The 13,610-nt window shown below is 35.2% G+C and overlaps 1 protein-coding gene across 1 annotated transcript in view; it reads right to left on the reverse strand.

Annotated features, from left to right (window-relative positions):
* Window positions 1–13,610, reverse strand: part of LOC123309672 (potassium voltage-gated channel subfamily KQT member 1) — a 100,514-nt gene that overhangs the window by 12,265 nt on the left and 74,639 nt on the right. Inside the window, exons 9-10 of the mRNA XM_044892884.1 lie at window positions 8,785–9,015; window positions 4,302–4,491 (exon numbers count right to left, since the gene is read on the reverse strand). Of these exons, the coding sequence (XP_044748819.1) occupies window positions 4,302–4,491; window positions 8,785–9,015 (421 nt within the window). The remainder of the gene's footprint in view (window positions 1–4,301; window positions 4,492–8,784; window positions 9,016–13,610) is intronic.

The raw sequence follows: 13,610 nt of genomic DNA on the forward strand, positions 1-13,610 counted from the left end.
TTAGATCTCCTTAAAAGAGGAGATATTTTTCGAAACGGAATTTTAAAATGTCCAGAAAGGAGGAAAAATGTAGTACCTAGGGACCGAGCATACTAACTAATAAGTAACTAAGTTAATAAATGTACTTCGAGAATATATCTTCAACAAGTCTATTTCGCTCAAACTTCATCGAGGTGTTTGTAGAGTGAAGCCGACTGTTCTTCTTCCATTAAGTTACAGCAAGGTAATTCAGAAATCCAAGAACATACCGCAGAAAGTAAAATAAAGGATTTGGCTGGCAAACCTCTGGATGGAAGACAGACATCAGGAAGAAGTCTCTTTCAATTTTTTCCAACAATACGTGACAAAAGTTCACATTTTTGAAACTTATACCTAGAAGATGTTCCTATTCAACCTCATATTTCTTCACGAAAGCAAAGGAATCACCTCCTGCATTTTTGCTGCATCTTCAATATACAGGATGGGCAGAATTTGTTGTCTACTGAGAGGATCTGGAGAACTATAAGTAGCTAGAAGAAAACGGATGACACATTTTCGAGTTCTTTTTCGGGGAAAGAAAGAATGGTGAAAACTGCAGCCTCCTACGATGCTTCGTTTTTGAGTTTGACAATTTCGTAAAGTTCTCATAACTTTTTTGTCTTTGAAGATACCAATCTCAAAATTGAACCTTCTACAGCCACTTTTTTACGTAGAATACACTGACGAAATCAAAATATTTTTTTCATTTTTAATCATTAAATGACCTCTTTTTAATATGCAAACTTTTATTGAATTTATTATTTTTTGAATTGGAAAAAAATCTTTTATTAGTAGATTCTAGATATGGAAGTGCCTAAGAAGGTTTAAGTTTCAGATTTGTAAACCAGTGAAAATCTACGTTTTCAGTAATTTTCTTCTGCATTGAACCATTTTTGTTGCAGAAAATAATTAAAAAAGAAACATTTCTTTGTGTTTTCCTGAATTGAGTTTGAGGTTAAATGGGAAGTATTGGGTTATTACAAAAGTTGTTGATACTGTTACTATCTACAATATTCAAATGAATATTTCCAATGCAACCTGAACTTTCACCGAGTTCTCTTTATTATATTTGTTTACCAAAACTTCAAATTAATTTTTCCGACCAACATACTACTCATAAGTTTCCTTCAATTTCGGTTTCAAAAAACAATTTTCCAGAGACTAATGGTACCTATTTCTGATAAAAAAAAACCCGGATTCTGAATTTCAGTTCCATATCACTTATTCATCACATTTTTCTAAGCATTATCCAAGTTTCAGAAAATTACTTCCTCCTCGAGAATTAACTCACAATAACGCAATGTTCATTCAATCACAAGAAATGTATTGAATACACGTACGCACATCTACCGGCATTATTCGAATGAATAGGAAATTATCAATTATTCTGAACTTCCTGCGCACACACTCTCAGATTCCGCCTGAAATTTTCAGTCATTTCGTCACTCAATTCTCAGTTCGCATCCATTATGGAGGATTCAATAGGATCCCACCGCCGTGTTCACAAACCTACCCCGTTACATCCACCCTCATGAATTGATAAAGTGTTTGTCTTCTCTCACAGCCAATGAAGCCCGGTTGTACTCTTCCATGAGTGTTTTGGTATTTTTCGAAGATATATACGAGGATATATTGAAAAACTCTTAGCCTACTATAGAACCAAACAAAATTTCAATGTCAAAATAATTTAATACTCATTATAGTCTCCTCTTAATTGGATACATTCATTACAGCGAACCTGCAACGTCTCTAGACCTTTCAAAAAAAATGTTTCTTCTTGCTCTGCAAACCAGACCTCTACAGCTCTTATTACCTCCTCGTTGGAAGAAAATTTACAAACATTTAAACTTTTTTTCAGTTGAGGAAAGAGATGATAGTCGGATGGAGCCAAATCTGGTGAATAAGGGGGGTATTCTAGTAATTAAAATCCTAAATCACGAATTTTTTGCATAGCGACATGAGATTTGTGTGCAGGGGCGTTGTTCTGCAAAAACAAAACACCTTTGGATAGCTTTCCGCGTCTTTTCTCTTTAATTTTTTCCCGTAGAGTGGTCAGTATTATCGAATAGTAATCTCCGGTTATTGCAAGCAACAACTTTTCCAGCAGATTTTTGGACACGAAAGTTCTTAGGTCTTGGTGAACCAGAGTGTCGCCATTCCATCGATTGTTGCTTTGTTTCTGGATCGTAGAAATGTACCCAAGTCTCATCCATAGTAACAATTCGGTTTAAGAAGTCCACATCTTACCGTCTGTTCCGATATTCCTGAACTGTACTGTCAGTATTTCAGAGACCATGCTTATTGGCCCATTAGTTCGAGTTCTATTGTTATTCGATTGCGGGCCAGTAAAACCAGCAATATCGGAACAGGCCCATTATCAAATCGAGCACAGATCAGAAGCGATGCTTCTACCCTTGCATGCTTTTGGTCAACCTTCAAACATGTGGGGATCCATTTTGTAGCAATTCTTCTCATATCCAAATTGACGTGAACTATGTACCTATGTATATGATGAACTCGTTCGTATGAAATGTTCAGTGCTTCAGATATCCGTTTTAACCCAATTCGATGGTCTGATAAAATCATGTCATGAACTGCATCGATATTTTCGGGGACTAGAACAGAAACTGCCCTTCCCGATCGGTCATCATCTTCAATGGAAAATTTTCCTTTTTTGAGGCTTGCAGTCCAATTTTTCACGGTCGCATACGAAGGACATTGATCACCAAGGGTATTAAGCATATCATCGTAAATCTGCTTACCTCTAAACCCTTTTAAATACGAGTACTTGATGATGGCTCGATACTCCAATTTTTCGATTTTCACAATTTCGGTGGACATCTTCTTTTTTTAAATTTATTGCGTAACTCTGGTTTACTTTTTTGACCTCAAACTTCACACTGGCACTTCTAATGAGTTACTGTTCGTTGCTATGGTAACGCAATATTTTTTTCATGCATGGAACTGATCTAGGCTAACTAGATATCAATACATCCTCGTAATGTTTAACAGGCAGTGATACTAACTTGCAGATATTAAAAATACGAAATACAAAATGTTTTTGGAATGGAATGGAATATAACGTTGCAATTCGCTTAGAAGTAAAGATGCAAATACGAAATCTGTTGATTCTAAAGTATAATTTTTTTGTTCTATTCACGAGACTACTGAGAGACAGCGAAAAGTCTCGTTTTGTCTCGCAATGAAATGTCAAGTCTCGCCAATGATCTATATATAGAAAAAAAATAAATCAGATTGGTTTGCTTCAGGGCCTTAAGTATGGGTAATGCTAACCTCGACCTCTTTGACTTATTTTGATGTCGTTTCATTCTATTGTTGATGAAACAGTACCTTCTTGCTGGGCGATCAAATGATTATTATACTAAACCAATGTAAGCGAACTAATTAGCCATCCATAGGGAAAAGCAATGCATAACTGTACATATATGTACACAGAAGCAAATATTTGCTCATTTCCGCTTTTCAATTATCCCGAATTCATAAATATATAATGTATACATGTTTAATGGAACAAACGAAACCAATTTGAGTGATTTATCATTCCCTGCATATTTCAGAATTCTGACCGAACGGTTACGGTTCAAATTAGTGCCCAACCTGACTCTACAAGCCAAGGTATTCATCCTTTGTAAGCAAACCCTCTACTCTTGAATAAAATATTGCAACACGAGCTTCGGGAATTTGACTATGAGTATTTCATCACCACCACACCTGATCTATACAAGGTTTCGGAAAATATTTCGATTGGATCGTGAAGCATTGATGAAAGGCACGATAAATTTTGATGGCGGACGTGTTGTTTGAATTAAATGCAAATATTCCGTTGTACCGGCTGCTTCAAGTGACGAACCCGTTCAAAGGCTATTTGATGGCTTTCAAATTTCAATTTTTTTTTATCAAAATGTTTTCGGAGGACTTTCTTCGGTCCATGTCAAAAAAAAAGTTAATTATGATACGGCTATTTGAGGCGCATCATCAGAGATTGACAGGAAGGAATTCACAAATTATTTCAAAAACAATACTGAAATTGTTTATGTACCAAGGACAGGCATGATGATAGAAAGTTTTTGGCCGAGGTGCATAATATTAAATTTTTTCGCTGACCTCACAAATCTTTATGAAAGTAAGTACCTACTCTACTCTTTGCTACTCTACGTCGTCGTAGTTGCTTATTCCGTCAGCTCCGGAGGGAGTGGAGACAGAGGGCTGTATCTGTATGATGATGATGATGATATAGTACACATCATTCAGATATATCTCACCTGCTTTTGGCTCTTCCATGTAGTATATGATGTCTGTTTCGCTTTCGCATCTTGAATTGTTCGCGGCCGTCAAGTGCTGTTGTGGCGGCGCGTCTTGTTGCGGCGTTCCAGGTGTGCCAGCCAAGGTGTCGGATCTCTCCATTCTGTTCTTAGATTTCCTTCTCTTAAGCACTGAGGCCTTTTTAGCGACCTGGAACATGAGGGACTGACCCAACCCATAAAAACTCAACACCGAAACATCAAGCACTGAATCTAGAACTAGCCTAGGACATATAACTATAGCATTATCTAATGACGGCACATTGAACATATTCTAGTGTTGAGACATATAATGCAAGGCACTTCGTCTACTATTCCGGGATACCATGAAAAAATACGGAATATTATATGAAATGTTTTGATAATATACTGAATGATTATAAGTGGCAGTGTGGACATATTTCAAATATCATTTCATTTTGATGACGATTCCTAATGTGAATGAAATGAAGTTACAAATCATGAGTGTATACGCCTGTTGCCAAAAAAAACCGTTCATTAATAAACAATCCCACAGTTTAACATTGTTGTTTCGTGTCAGACTTGAATATAACGATTCCTTTAGAATATATGGTAGAAATTAAACATATGAGATCGTATAATTCTCGAAGACTATTTTTTCCTACAGAATATCCAGCTCATACGAATTCTGAAAACATATCTTGTACTGTATATTTCCAGAATTCCACCAATTCCTGAAAAAATCTTAAGCAATTTAAGCATTCATCAGTAAAGTAATTCCTTTCCTTGGTTGACGTAGAACAATAGGGAATACCCCTTCTGATGAAAATGATGTATTTTTTATGGAATAACTTTGAAACGTCACATTTCAACTGTTTCTCCCAAAAAAAAATTAAAAATGGAAATAGAAATGGGTATTTAAAATTTAAAGCGTTTCATGTCAATTGCACAGGTTGGCAACATCGACTGAAATATGCCTTGATAATAGAGGATATCAAATACATCATCTTGATGATGAGATAGACAAAGATGACTGTCTATGAAGTCTGCGACGAACGAGGAAGGTCGTAAAATTTTATGGGATTTTTCTGGCCGGTTGCAGTTGAGGCTCGCCAGTAGGTACGCGCCTGTAAATCAACAGCTGTCGTTTCATAAACCAGCTGATCGGACATTATTCTTTTTATTTTCTAGTAGGCCAAATCGTAAACTTGAAACCAAGCGATTTAAATTTTAAAACCCCGTATTTGAAGAATGATTTTGAATAGTTTCCACGGTGCATTTAAAATGAATCATGAACGAAACTCATAATTATTCAGTTTAAACTTGCATATGCAGTGATAACCCAAATAGAGGAGAATTCCCTATTGATGATGCAAAATTTATTAGGGATAGGAGTTATTTGAATATTTGCATAATTTAGGATTATTTTCTCCAATCTTTCGGGAACATTTTTTCGATTTTTATACTCAACAAAGGTACAAGGAACATAATCAGAAAAAAAAAGACTTAACTCCATCAGAAAACAAATAACAATCATAACAGAATTAAAACGCTTCAAATGTTGTAAATGTCCTTCAATAATAGCACAAGCTACTATTCTTCTCCTCATAGATCATCGATAACTAACCCAAAACAAGATCTTGGCTGCACCACTGACTCCCGATATTTACTAAAATTCTGGTGGAAAAATAATTCAATTTTGTTCAATAACTTAAATATCATCATAATAAAATTTGGTTTTTTTTTGATACCGTCTTTTTGAATTATTTGAAATGTTATCATCTTGTTTTTTCAAAATTAAATTATTGCAGCTTATGTGCTTGATTCGAAAACGTTCCTCATCACCATTAAGTAATCTATAACGTTATTTTATATCTAACAAACAAAATTGCCTAGCACATAATTAATTGCTAAAACATTTAGGTATTCTTGAACGTCAACAGTTTTCTAATCGTGCTCCATTCGGATAACGAGGAAAAGGAACAACTATATCGTTTTATTCGTTGGGAGGAACCTATACCTTCTGTTGAACCATCAACAATGTACATGTCAATGATTCACCCTTTATAATTCATTCAGCGTGTGGTAAGTTCCCTCAAAAAGGCCTGAGAAGATGGAAAGAAAACCAATTTTAACGTATTTCAAGGGCCCGGTTTCGTTGATCATTCTAATAGTAACTCACAACTGCTGAACTCTATTACCGAAAGTATAAGCTGCTGGTTTCAGCAGCACTGAAAAATTAATTCTAAGAATTATTCGCTCTAAGCCGACTTTATTCCCAGGGCAGCAGAGGGATGCATTAAAAATGTTTACCCACTTTGCTACAACCGAAAGGATTGTATGGATTGATGGAATGGTCTAGGCTACAAGAGCCAATATCCTTGGGGATCAGCATGTTCCATCAGTCTCTCGAGTATTGACTCTATAAATAATTTTCAATATGATGAAGTGAACAGGATCGGGACTAGAGGATATACCTGAGAGATGTGCCTCATTCAATATAAATGATTACATAGGTTCCTAACAAAATACGAAAAAGAATTTGTCGTGAACTTGTTGGTGGACGTGAAGAAGTTCCATTTTCTTTCATTTGAATTGATTGCGAAATTCCTATATGTTGGTTTTCTAGCGTGTAATAAGGAAATGCAACGCTAGAAAACCAACATATAGGAATTTCTCAATGGAGAAGAAAAATCTATATGCAGGTGTTTTCAAAGGCGAGGCTTTTTTTTGACAGAAGGTAGAACTAATCAAAATAAGTCGTTTAACAAAAAATTGTCTATATAAAATACCCAAGATGGCTGATATACAACCCCTTGAAGTTCGACAAAATTTCATCGAATTTCAAGTACGGTACTGTGGAAGGTGACTCGGGCATCGCAAAATCGAAACAAAACATAAACATATGGCTGGACCATGAATGGTTCAATACCAAGTTCATCGGATTAGATGCATCAGGTCTTCTGAGAGCATCATAATTGTTGTATCGTCCAATTTAGGGTGAAAAAAGTAGAAAATCGTGTCAGTTTCTTGAAAATGCTTATGTTAGTTATGTCGAAAAAATGCTATGATATTCCCCATTTCATACATTTTTACGACGATTGTTGGAATGTTCGAACAAGAAGATTGTGATGCCCATTGTGATAAAATTCGTGAATAATTCAGACGAATTTTATAGGTGAGATTTTGAAGTATTATTCCATTTTTACACTTGTGTCCTAAGTCTCTTCATTTCATAAACTCGTGTAAGTTACTAAAAAATAATGAGAACAATTCGGCAATCCTAAGTTTCCATTTTCAATACCACGTAAATATCGAACGAGCCAATATCCTTTACGAAACCACATGGTCGAATCAGGAGATGAGTTTTTTCCCACTGCTTTGCGATAATTCAGCTAACAAACGGTCTAGGGTCGTATTAGGATCTCTTTCAGTAATCATTTTAAATTTTATTTTCAATTTTGTCCTTCTGAAAGTTTTGTATATGTGATTTTTGGTGAAACGCTTGATTTTGACCAGTTCTACCTTCTGCCTTCTGTTGAAAAAAAGCCTTCCTGAATAGACGCAAACGTATGTGTACTCAGCTGTGAAATTTTGCCTTTTAAAATTCAGGATCATCAGAAATTGCTTTGAGCAATATTGATACTGTGTTGTTTACATTTTTGAATAGTAGGTACTTTTGATATTTCATTAGAACTAGTTTTCGCCTTATTTCAACTAGGCTGCAGATAAAATTAATATTCTGTAAGCTCACACCTTAGCTTTCACAATGTAAAAAGCTGAAATCTATGCGGAATCTGCCCTTAAAAGGAACTTAGTGAAGGCTTAACAAAGAGTTAAATATCAAGTTGGATAATATCGAGAAATATTTGGTCCACTGTATTGTGGTGAGACGTTTGATTCCCTAGTTTTGGACACCCTGTATGTAGGGCCTATGTATTTATATGGATACTTGAATTTAGCTGGTTCGATTAATGATATCGAGAAGACTTTGGAATTTTTCAGGTGTTTTATAACACAACATTCACAGAGTGATCTAGCGCGATTTTCGTTTTGGTAAATTTTTGGGGAAATGATAGCAGAGTCTGAAAAGCTTACTTACTTCCTTACAGTTTCATCAATCAAAAAATGTTACAGAAGAAGCTTATGTTCAACTACAAAACTTGAAACCTTCAAAATTCCATAGCCCACTTGACGACTAATTTTTTTGAACGCACATTATAGTACCAGAAAAAGTATTCTCAAAATAAAACTATTAAAAATCTCATTCCAATTGCAACAAGTTATCAACCCTTCAAACTTTCCCAATGAAAAGATGTCCTATTACTGAACAAAACATCTAACATATCATCGAGCAGCATTGCGAAAGCATTCTAATGCAGGTAATCCCTGAAAAACGCTACAAATATCGATGCTTCTATGAACATTCAACATCTCAAGTAAACACAGGTTTTTTTATCAAAATGAAATTATGGATATTCACCTTCGAAAGTGGGATATTGCAGTTTGTTGAACTAGAGGCAGTATTAAGTGGTGTCTCGTTGGTGTCATTCAAATATATCTGCCAAGTTGCCAGGGAGTTGAAGCTTTTATCTGCTGCGAAACAGCGCCATAAGCACTGTATCAGCATTGCAGCTGCAGGTATCTGACGGTTGAAGTGTTTCTGACGTTGTTTCTGCTGCACTTTGAGAGCAAAACCGGAACCAAGAATACCCTGAAATGAATTTGATGAGCAACGAAGTATATATTTTCTGTAAGTGAAGGGATACTGATGGCAAGTGGATTTTACCAAGTCACAATATTATACCTACAACTTTCATATTTTAATTGAGTCATTAATTACAGTTCTCTGTTGTCTCTTCTAGTGCCCTGAGGATGTTTATAAAAATAAACGAAACGTCGCCTTAACATAATTGGTCGTAAACATAACTTGAGTGATATCCATCTATGTCTTTTCTCAATGAGTTATCGTTTTGTCGCTAAACACACTTTTCATAAAATGTAAATGGTAACTGAAATTTGAAGTTGCACCGTATATCATCACTTTTTTCATGGCAAGCTTTGTTATTACAGATATAAAAAAGGGAAAAGAATAAGTATTTTAATTTTTTCTGATCGTTCTTCGGATAATTTACTTTAGTCGTCCTGTTCAGAATAATGCCACCACTTTCAAAACTATTTTGTCCCCTTCATGATGCTAGTATTTGTTCGTCTAATAACTCTTGAAGTTATTATATCTGCGAACTTCGTTGCAAGAAGCATTTATTCTTTCCAAATTGTTTCCTGTCAGCATATCTGTTTCATCATCTTGATTATTTGATTATTTTTATATTTTGTACGGCTATTCTTGATTATTATCCACAAAAAAAATTGTTTCTCCATTTACCAGCTTTCATCTCCCGGAACCAACCGAGAAGCTCATTTCCAACATTGTGAAAGTTTCTCCTCATATCAAGGGGAGTTGTCATGTTAAAAATCAGTTTATTTCAACGGAAAACCCCAAAAAGAGTCCAAAAGTAGACCAGGAAGAATTTCACTCCCCCTACTTCCAAAATGAACCCCGAAACTTGTATATGTTCATGGAGATAATCAAGACCAGGAAACTTCTTATGATGAAATTCTTAGTTACTCCCAGATGCCGAAAACTTCCCGGTTCACCCTAGGCCATAAATTCCAGGAACAGCACCTAACGACGCAGAGATTTCCCAAGAACAAAGCGAAATATACGATTAACAATCTGCCAAACAATAACGCTGCTTGTAATGGGTCCAGTTAATGATTTCACGGAACAATCCGGCGAGTGAAACGTTTTTAACTAATCCTCCCCTCACCATGTGGGACCTGCATCACACTGAATTTTCCGGCTGAATGCTTCCATAATATTTACCCTCTTTGATTCGTGATAATCTGGCGTTCAGATCTGATTTCGAGCAATTTCACAATGGCGAATAATTCAATCCATCAGACCATCACTGGCATCACTTAGTTGTGGTTGATATCTCCTTCAGCTGAACTAGAATAGTATAGTAGGAAAAAGGAACCAAGAGACCAATGAATAGAGAATAGAGAGAATAAGAATCGAACGATCTCGATCGGTTAATATCTTCTAGCTTTCAGCTTTCATATTCATCTTCAGGGAGCTAATATTCATTTCAAGATAAAACAAATCAGGATTAGTAAGATGTCTGATATTTGGGAGATCGAATGAAGAACTTTGTAATGTCTTATTCTTCTGTAACCATTAGGTGTCTGAGACGACATTTGGGATGTAACTGTGCTGTATCCAAATTACATCCACATTCTGTAAATTTCATGTTCCCGCTCCATGATATCTACGTAACATATTTGTAACATTGTTCTTTATTTGCCATGTATCATTTTGAGATCATGAAAAGAGCATGACACCATAAATAAGCGTCTTAACTATCGCCGAGGGCGCTGTAAAACAAGAAATATGGAGGATGGTGAGAAATGCTATTGATACTGTCATTTTGATATGTATTTATTATCATTTAGACGTTTTGTCAGTTAATAGTGGATTACTGGAAGTGAAGTGCAGATATTGAACGTTTGATTAGTTATTTATGTGTCATGTGTGTCATAGTGATTTTCCAGTGAAATGGTGAATTACTGAAAAGAATGTGCTATGGCTATCGAACTGAAGGTCAATAAATCATTTATCGTATTTTCATAGCAGTCCTATTAAACATAATAAGCTGTTTTTATTACCTCCAGCATATAAAAATTATATTTGAATAAATAATGTCCTGTTTGGTGTAGATTTCGATATAGGTTATTTCCTCGCGTGTTGCATGTACCTCATATGTGGAAATAAATGGATAAATCATATATATTTCGAGTTTTCTTCAGAAGGATATGCATAGCATTTTTCTCATTCTCACAACGCATAACATAGACACAATTTTTCTAAAAACTTCTTGACCCAAGCTAAAATATTAGTGAACTGTTGATTAATCTTTTTATGGAATGCATGAAAGTGCAAAGACCAGAAAGACCTGTCCTAATCTTTCTTGGAGAGCAGTAACCATGAACCCAGCAGTTTGCATGATGTAATTTATTCTTTCTAGTTCTATTAACGTGTGCACTAATCTTTCGGTTTCAATTTTGTAATCTAAATTTGATGAGTATATATTGTTTTTGAACATAAGTTCATTCGTTCACATACCTCACCGAACTGATGTGAGAGGTTTTTGAGTTTTCTTTTCAACAATGATTGATAAAAACACACTATTTGAAAAATCAAAATTCGAGTTCAATGTTATAGTTTATATTAATTTCCATAATTTTTCATATTTTTGTTGAAGCGTTCTCAATAACAAATGGAACATAATAAACATAACACATGAAGGTAATACATATAGATCTCCCATGAAACAAATATTTGCAAGATCCATGTTTGAACTATTTTTGCTCCTTTCAGAAATGAGATATGTTCCTTGTTTGAGGCGGACATAGGAGCATAGCTGCTACATAAGCGCCCTGTATTTGTACTCTTAGTGGGAGCGCCCATCAAAGTAGCCTAGCACTGACCTGGCACATACATGACAAAGGCGATTCATAATTTTCAGATATCGTACATCTGAGTGAAGTTTCAGTAATTATTTTGCATCGCCATGTCAGTGTTACGCTACTTTGGTGGGCGCTCTCCCTTAGTGTGATATATCTGTTATGAAACAAGAAGCGCGGGATACATTTCTGCTTCATAACTGTTATGAGATTTGGTTACCTGGGCTAGACCTAGGAGCATGTGGTTCACCGAAAAGTGAGCTGTTTCCCAGGAATTTTCCCAAAAAATATACTAAATGTATATTGATCATTAAAATTGTCGCATCCTTTATTTTGTATATTCAAAGCGATCAGAATCAAAGACAAAAATGGTTGGGAGAAATATTGATTGGTACTCATACATAATATAATCGAGGCCGACAGCGTATAGATCCTAATTGGATAATGAATTAGTTCAGGAATAGACCCATTAAATAGTTGATTCCATTGACATTAGTATCCCACACTGCGCATTGGTGCAATTCAACAGGTAGGTCATATTGACAAAACAGGCCAGAAAGTTATACTGGTAGAAAGCATAACTGCAGCCGAATAAATCATGAATTTCAAGAGCCTTTCATATTCGTAATATGAAAAGGTTAATTCATTTGAGCAGATGGATCAATGAAAATATAATATAACCAATGTTGAAACACAATGGCGATCCATTTGTTGGTCCAACTACACTCTCTTTATTATAACCTATATTAACTTTATTGGCTATGTTGGTACGGAAACCATAGAATATTTGCCTCTGTGTTATTATATTTTCACGGTAAGAGATTAAATTAATTGAAATTATTCATATATTCGTTCAACATTTTGAAAGCTGGTAGATTATTTTGAATTATTTAACTAATGGATTGAAAAAAAGTTGTAGTAAGGAAGCGGATTGCCATTTTGGTATATGATTTATTCGTGTTTCATTTTGATAGATACCTAACAATGTTCAGAACACTAAAAACCGATTTTGTTCAGTCGATTGAATTTCCTAGTGGCTGGATAAAAAATCTAAAAAAAATGGCCCTAAATAATTTATCCGTGTCTACCTCTTGTTGTTATCCTCTTAACGACGAAAATCGAGAAGGCAATACAAGATTGCAAGACTCCCTATTCAGTGTACACAAAATTGATACCTGAACTACAACTTTTTAACACAACGAGATGGAGGAACATAATGTGCCATGCATTTTCCTGTACATGGTTGCAAAATTGTAAAAGAAGCATTATAGTGAATAATTTTTTCTCTACCTAAGTTTATTTTGGTCACTGATTTCGAAGTGTATAAGGTGATACATTAAAGGCGACGACCTATTGTATCTTAGCGAACGTATGTTCTATTGACTTGGGCAAAATATTCATAACAAACTCGTTTAAACAAGCAGCAATTACAATTTATAGTTATATTTTTACAAAATATACCCTCATTAACGGTTAGTTTCATTATCAAGCACAAAGTCCCTTTAATTTAAAAGCTTCATGTAATTCTACTAAAAATGAAACTGGAGAATTGAAGTAACTTTTCAAATTGGATTATGAAACTGGCCGGAAGGTATCATACCACATTTTGGCAACCATTTGGCAACGAAATGAGAGCAAGTGCCAAATAATAACGTGCGAGGTACCGTACAATTTTTTATTTGTCATTTGAAGCTAGTGTAGAGTTTGAGAAGAAGGTTATATTCAAATGGACTGCCTTCGGAAAATAAGCAGTCTGGATGTCTGCCTCTTCGATTTTTATCT

The sequence above is a fragment of the Coccinella septempunctata genome, chromosome 3 (genome assembly GCF_907165205.1).
Source record: "Coccinella septempunctata chromosome 3, icCocSept1.1, whole genome shotgun sequence".
In the NCBI taxonomy this organism is placed as follows: Eukaryota; Metazoa; Arthropoda; class Insecta; order Coleoptera; family Coccinellidae; genus Coccinella; species Coccinella septempunctata.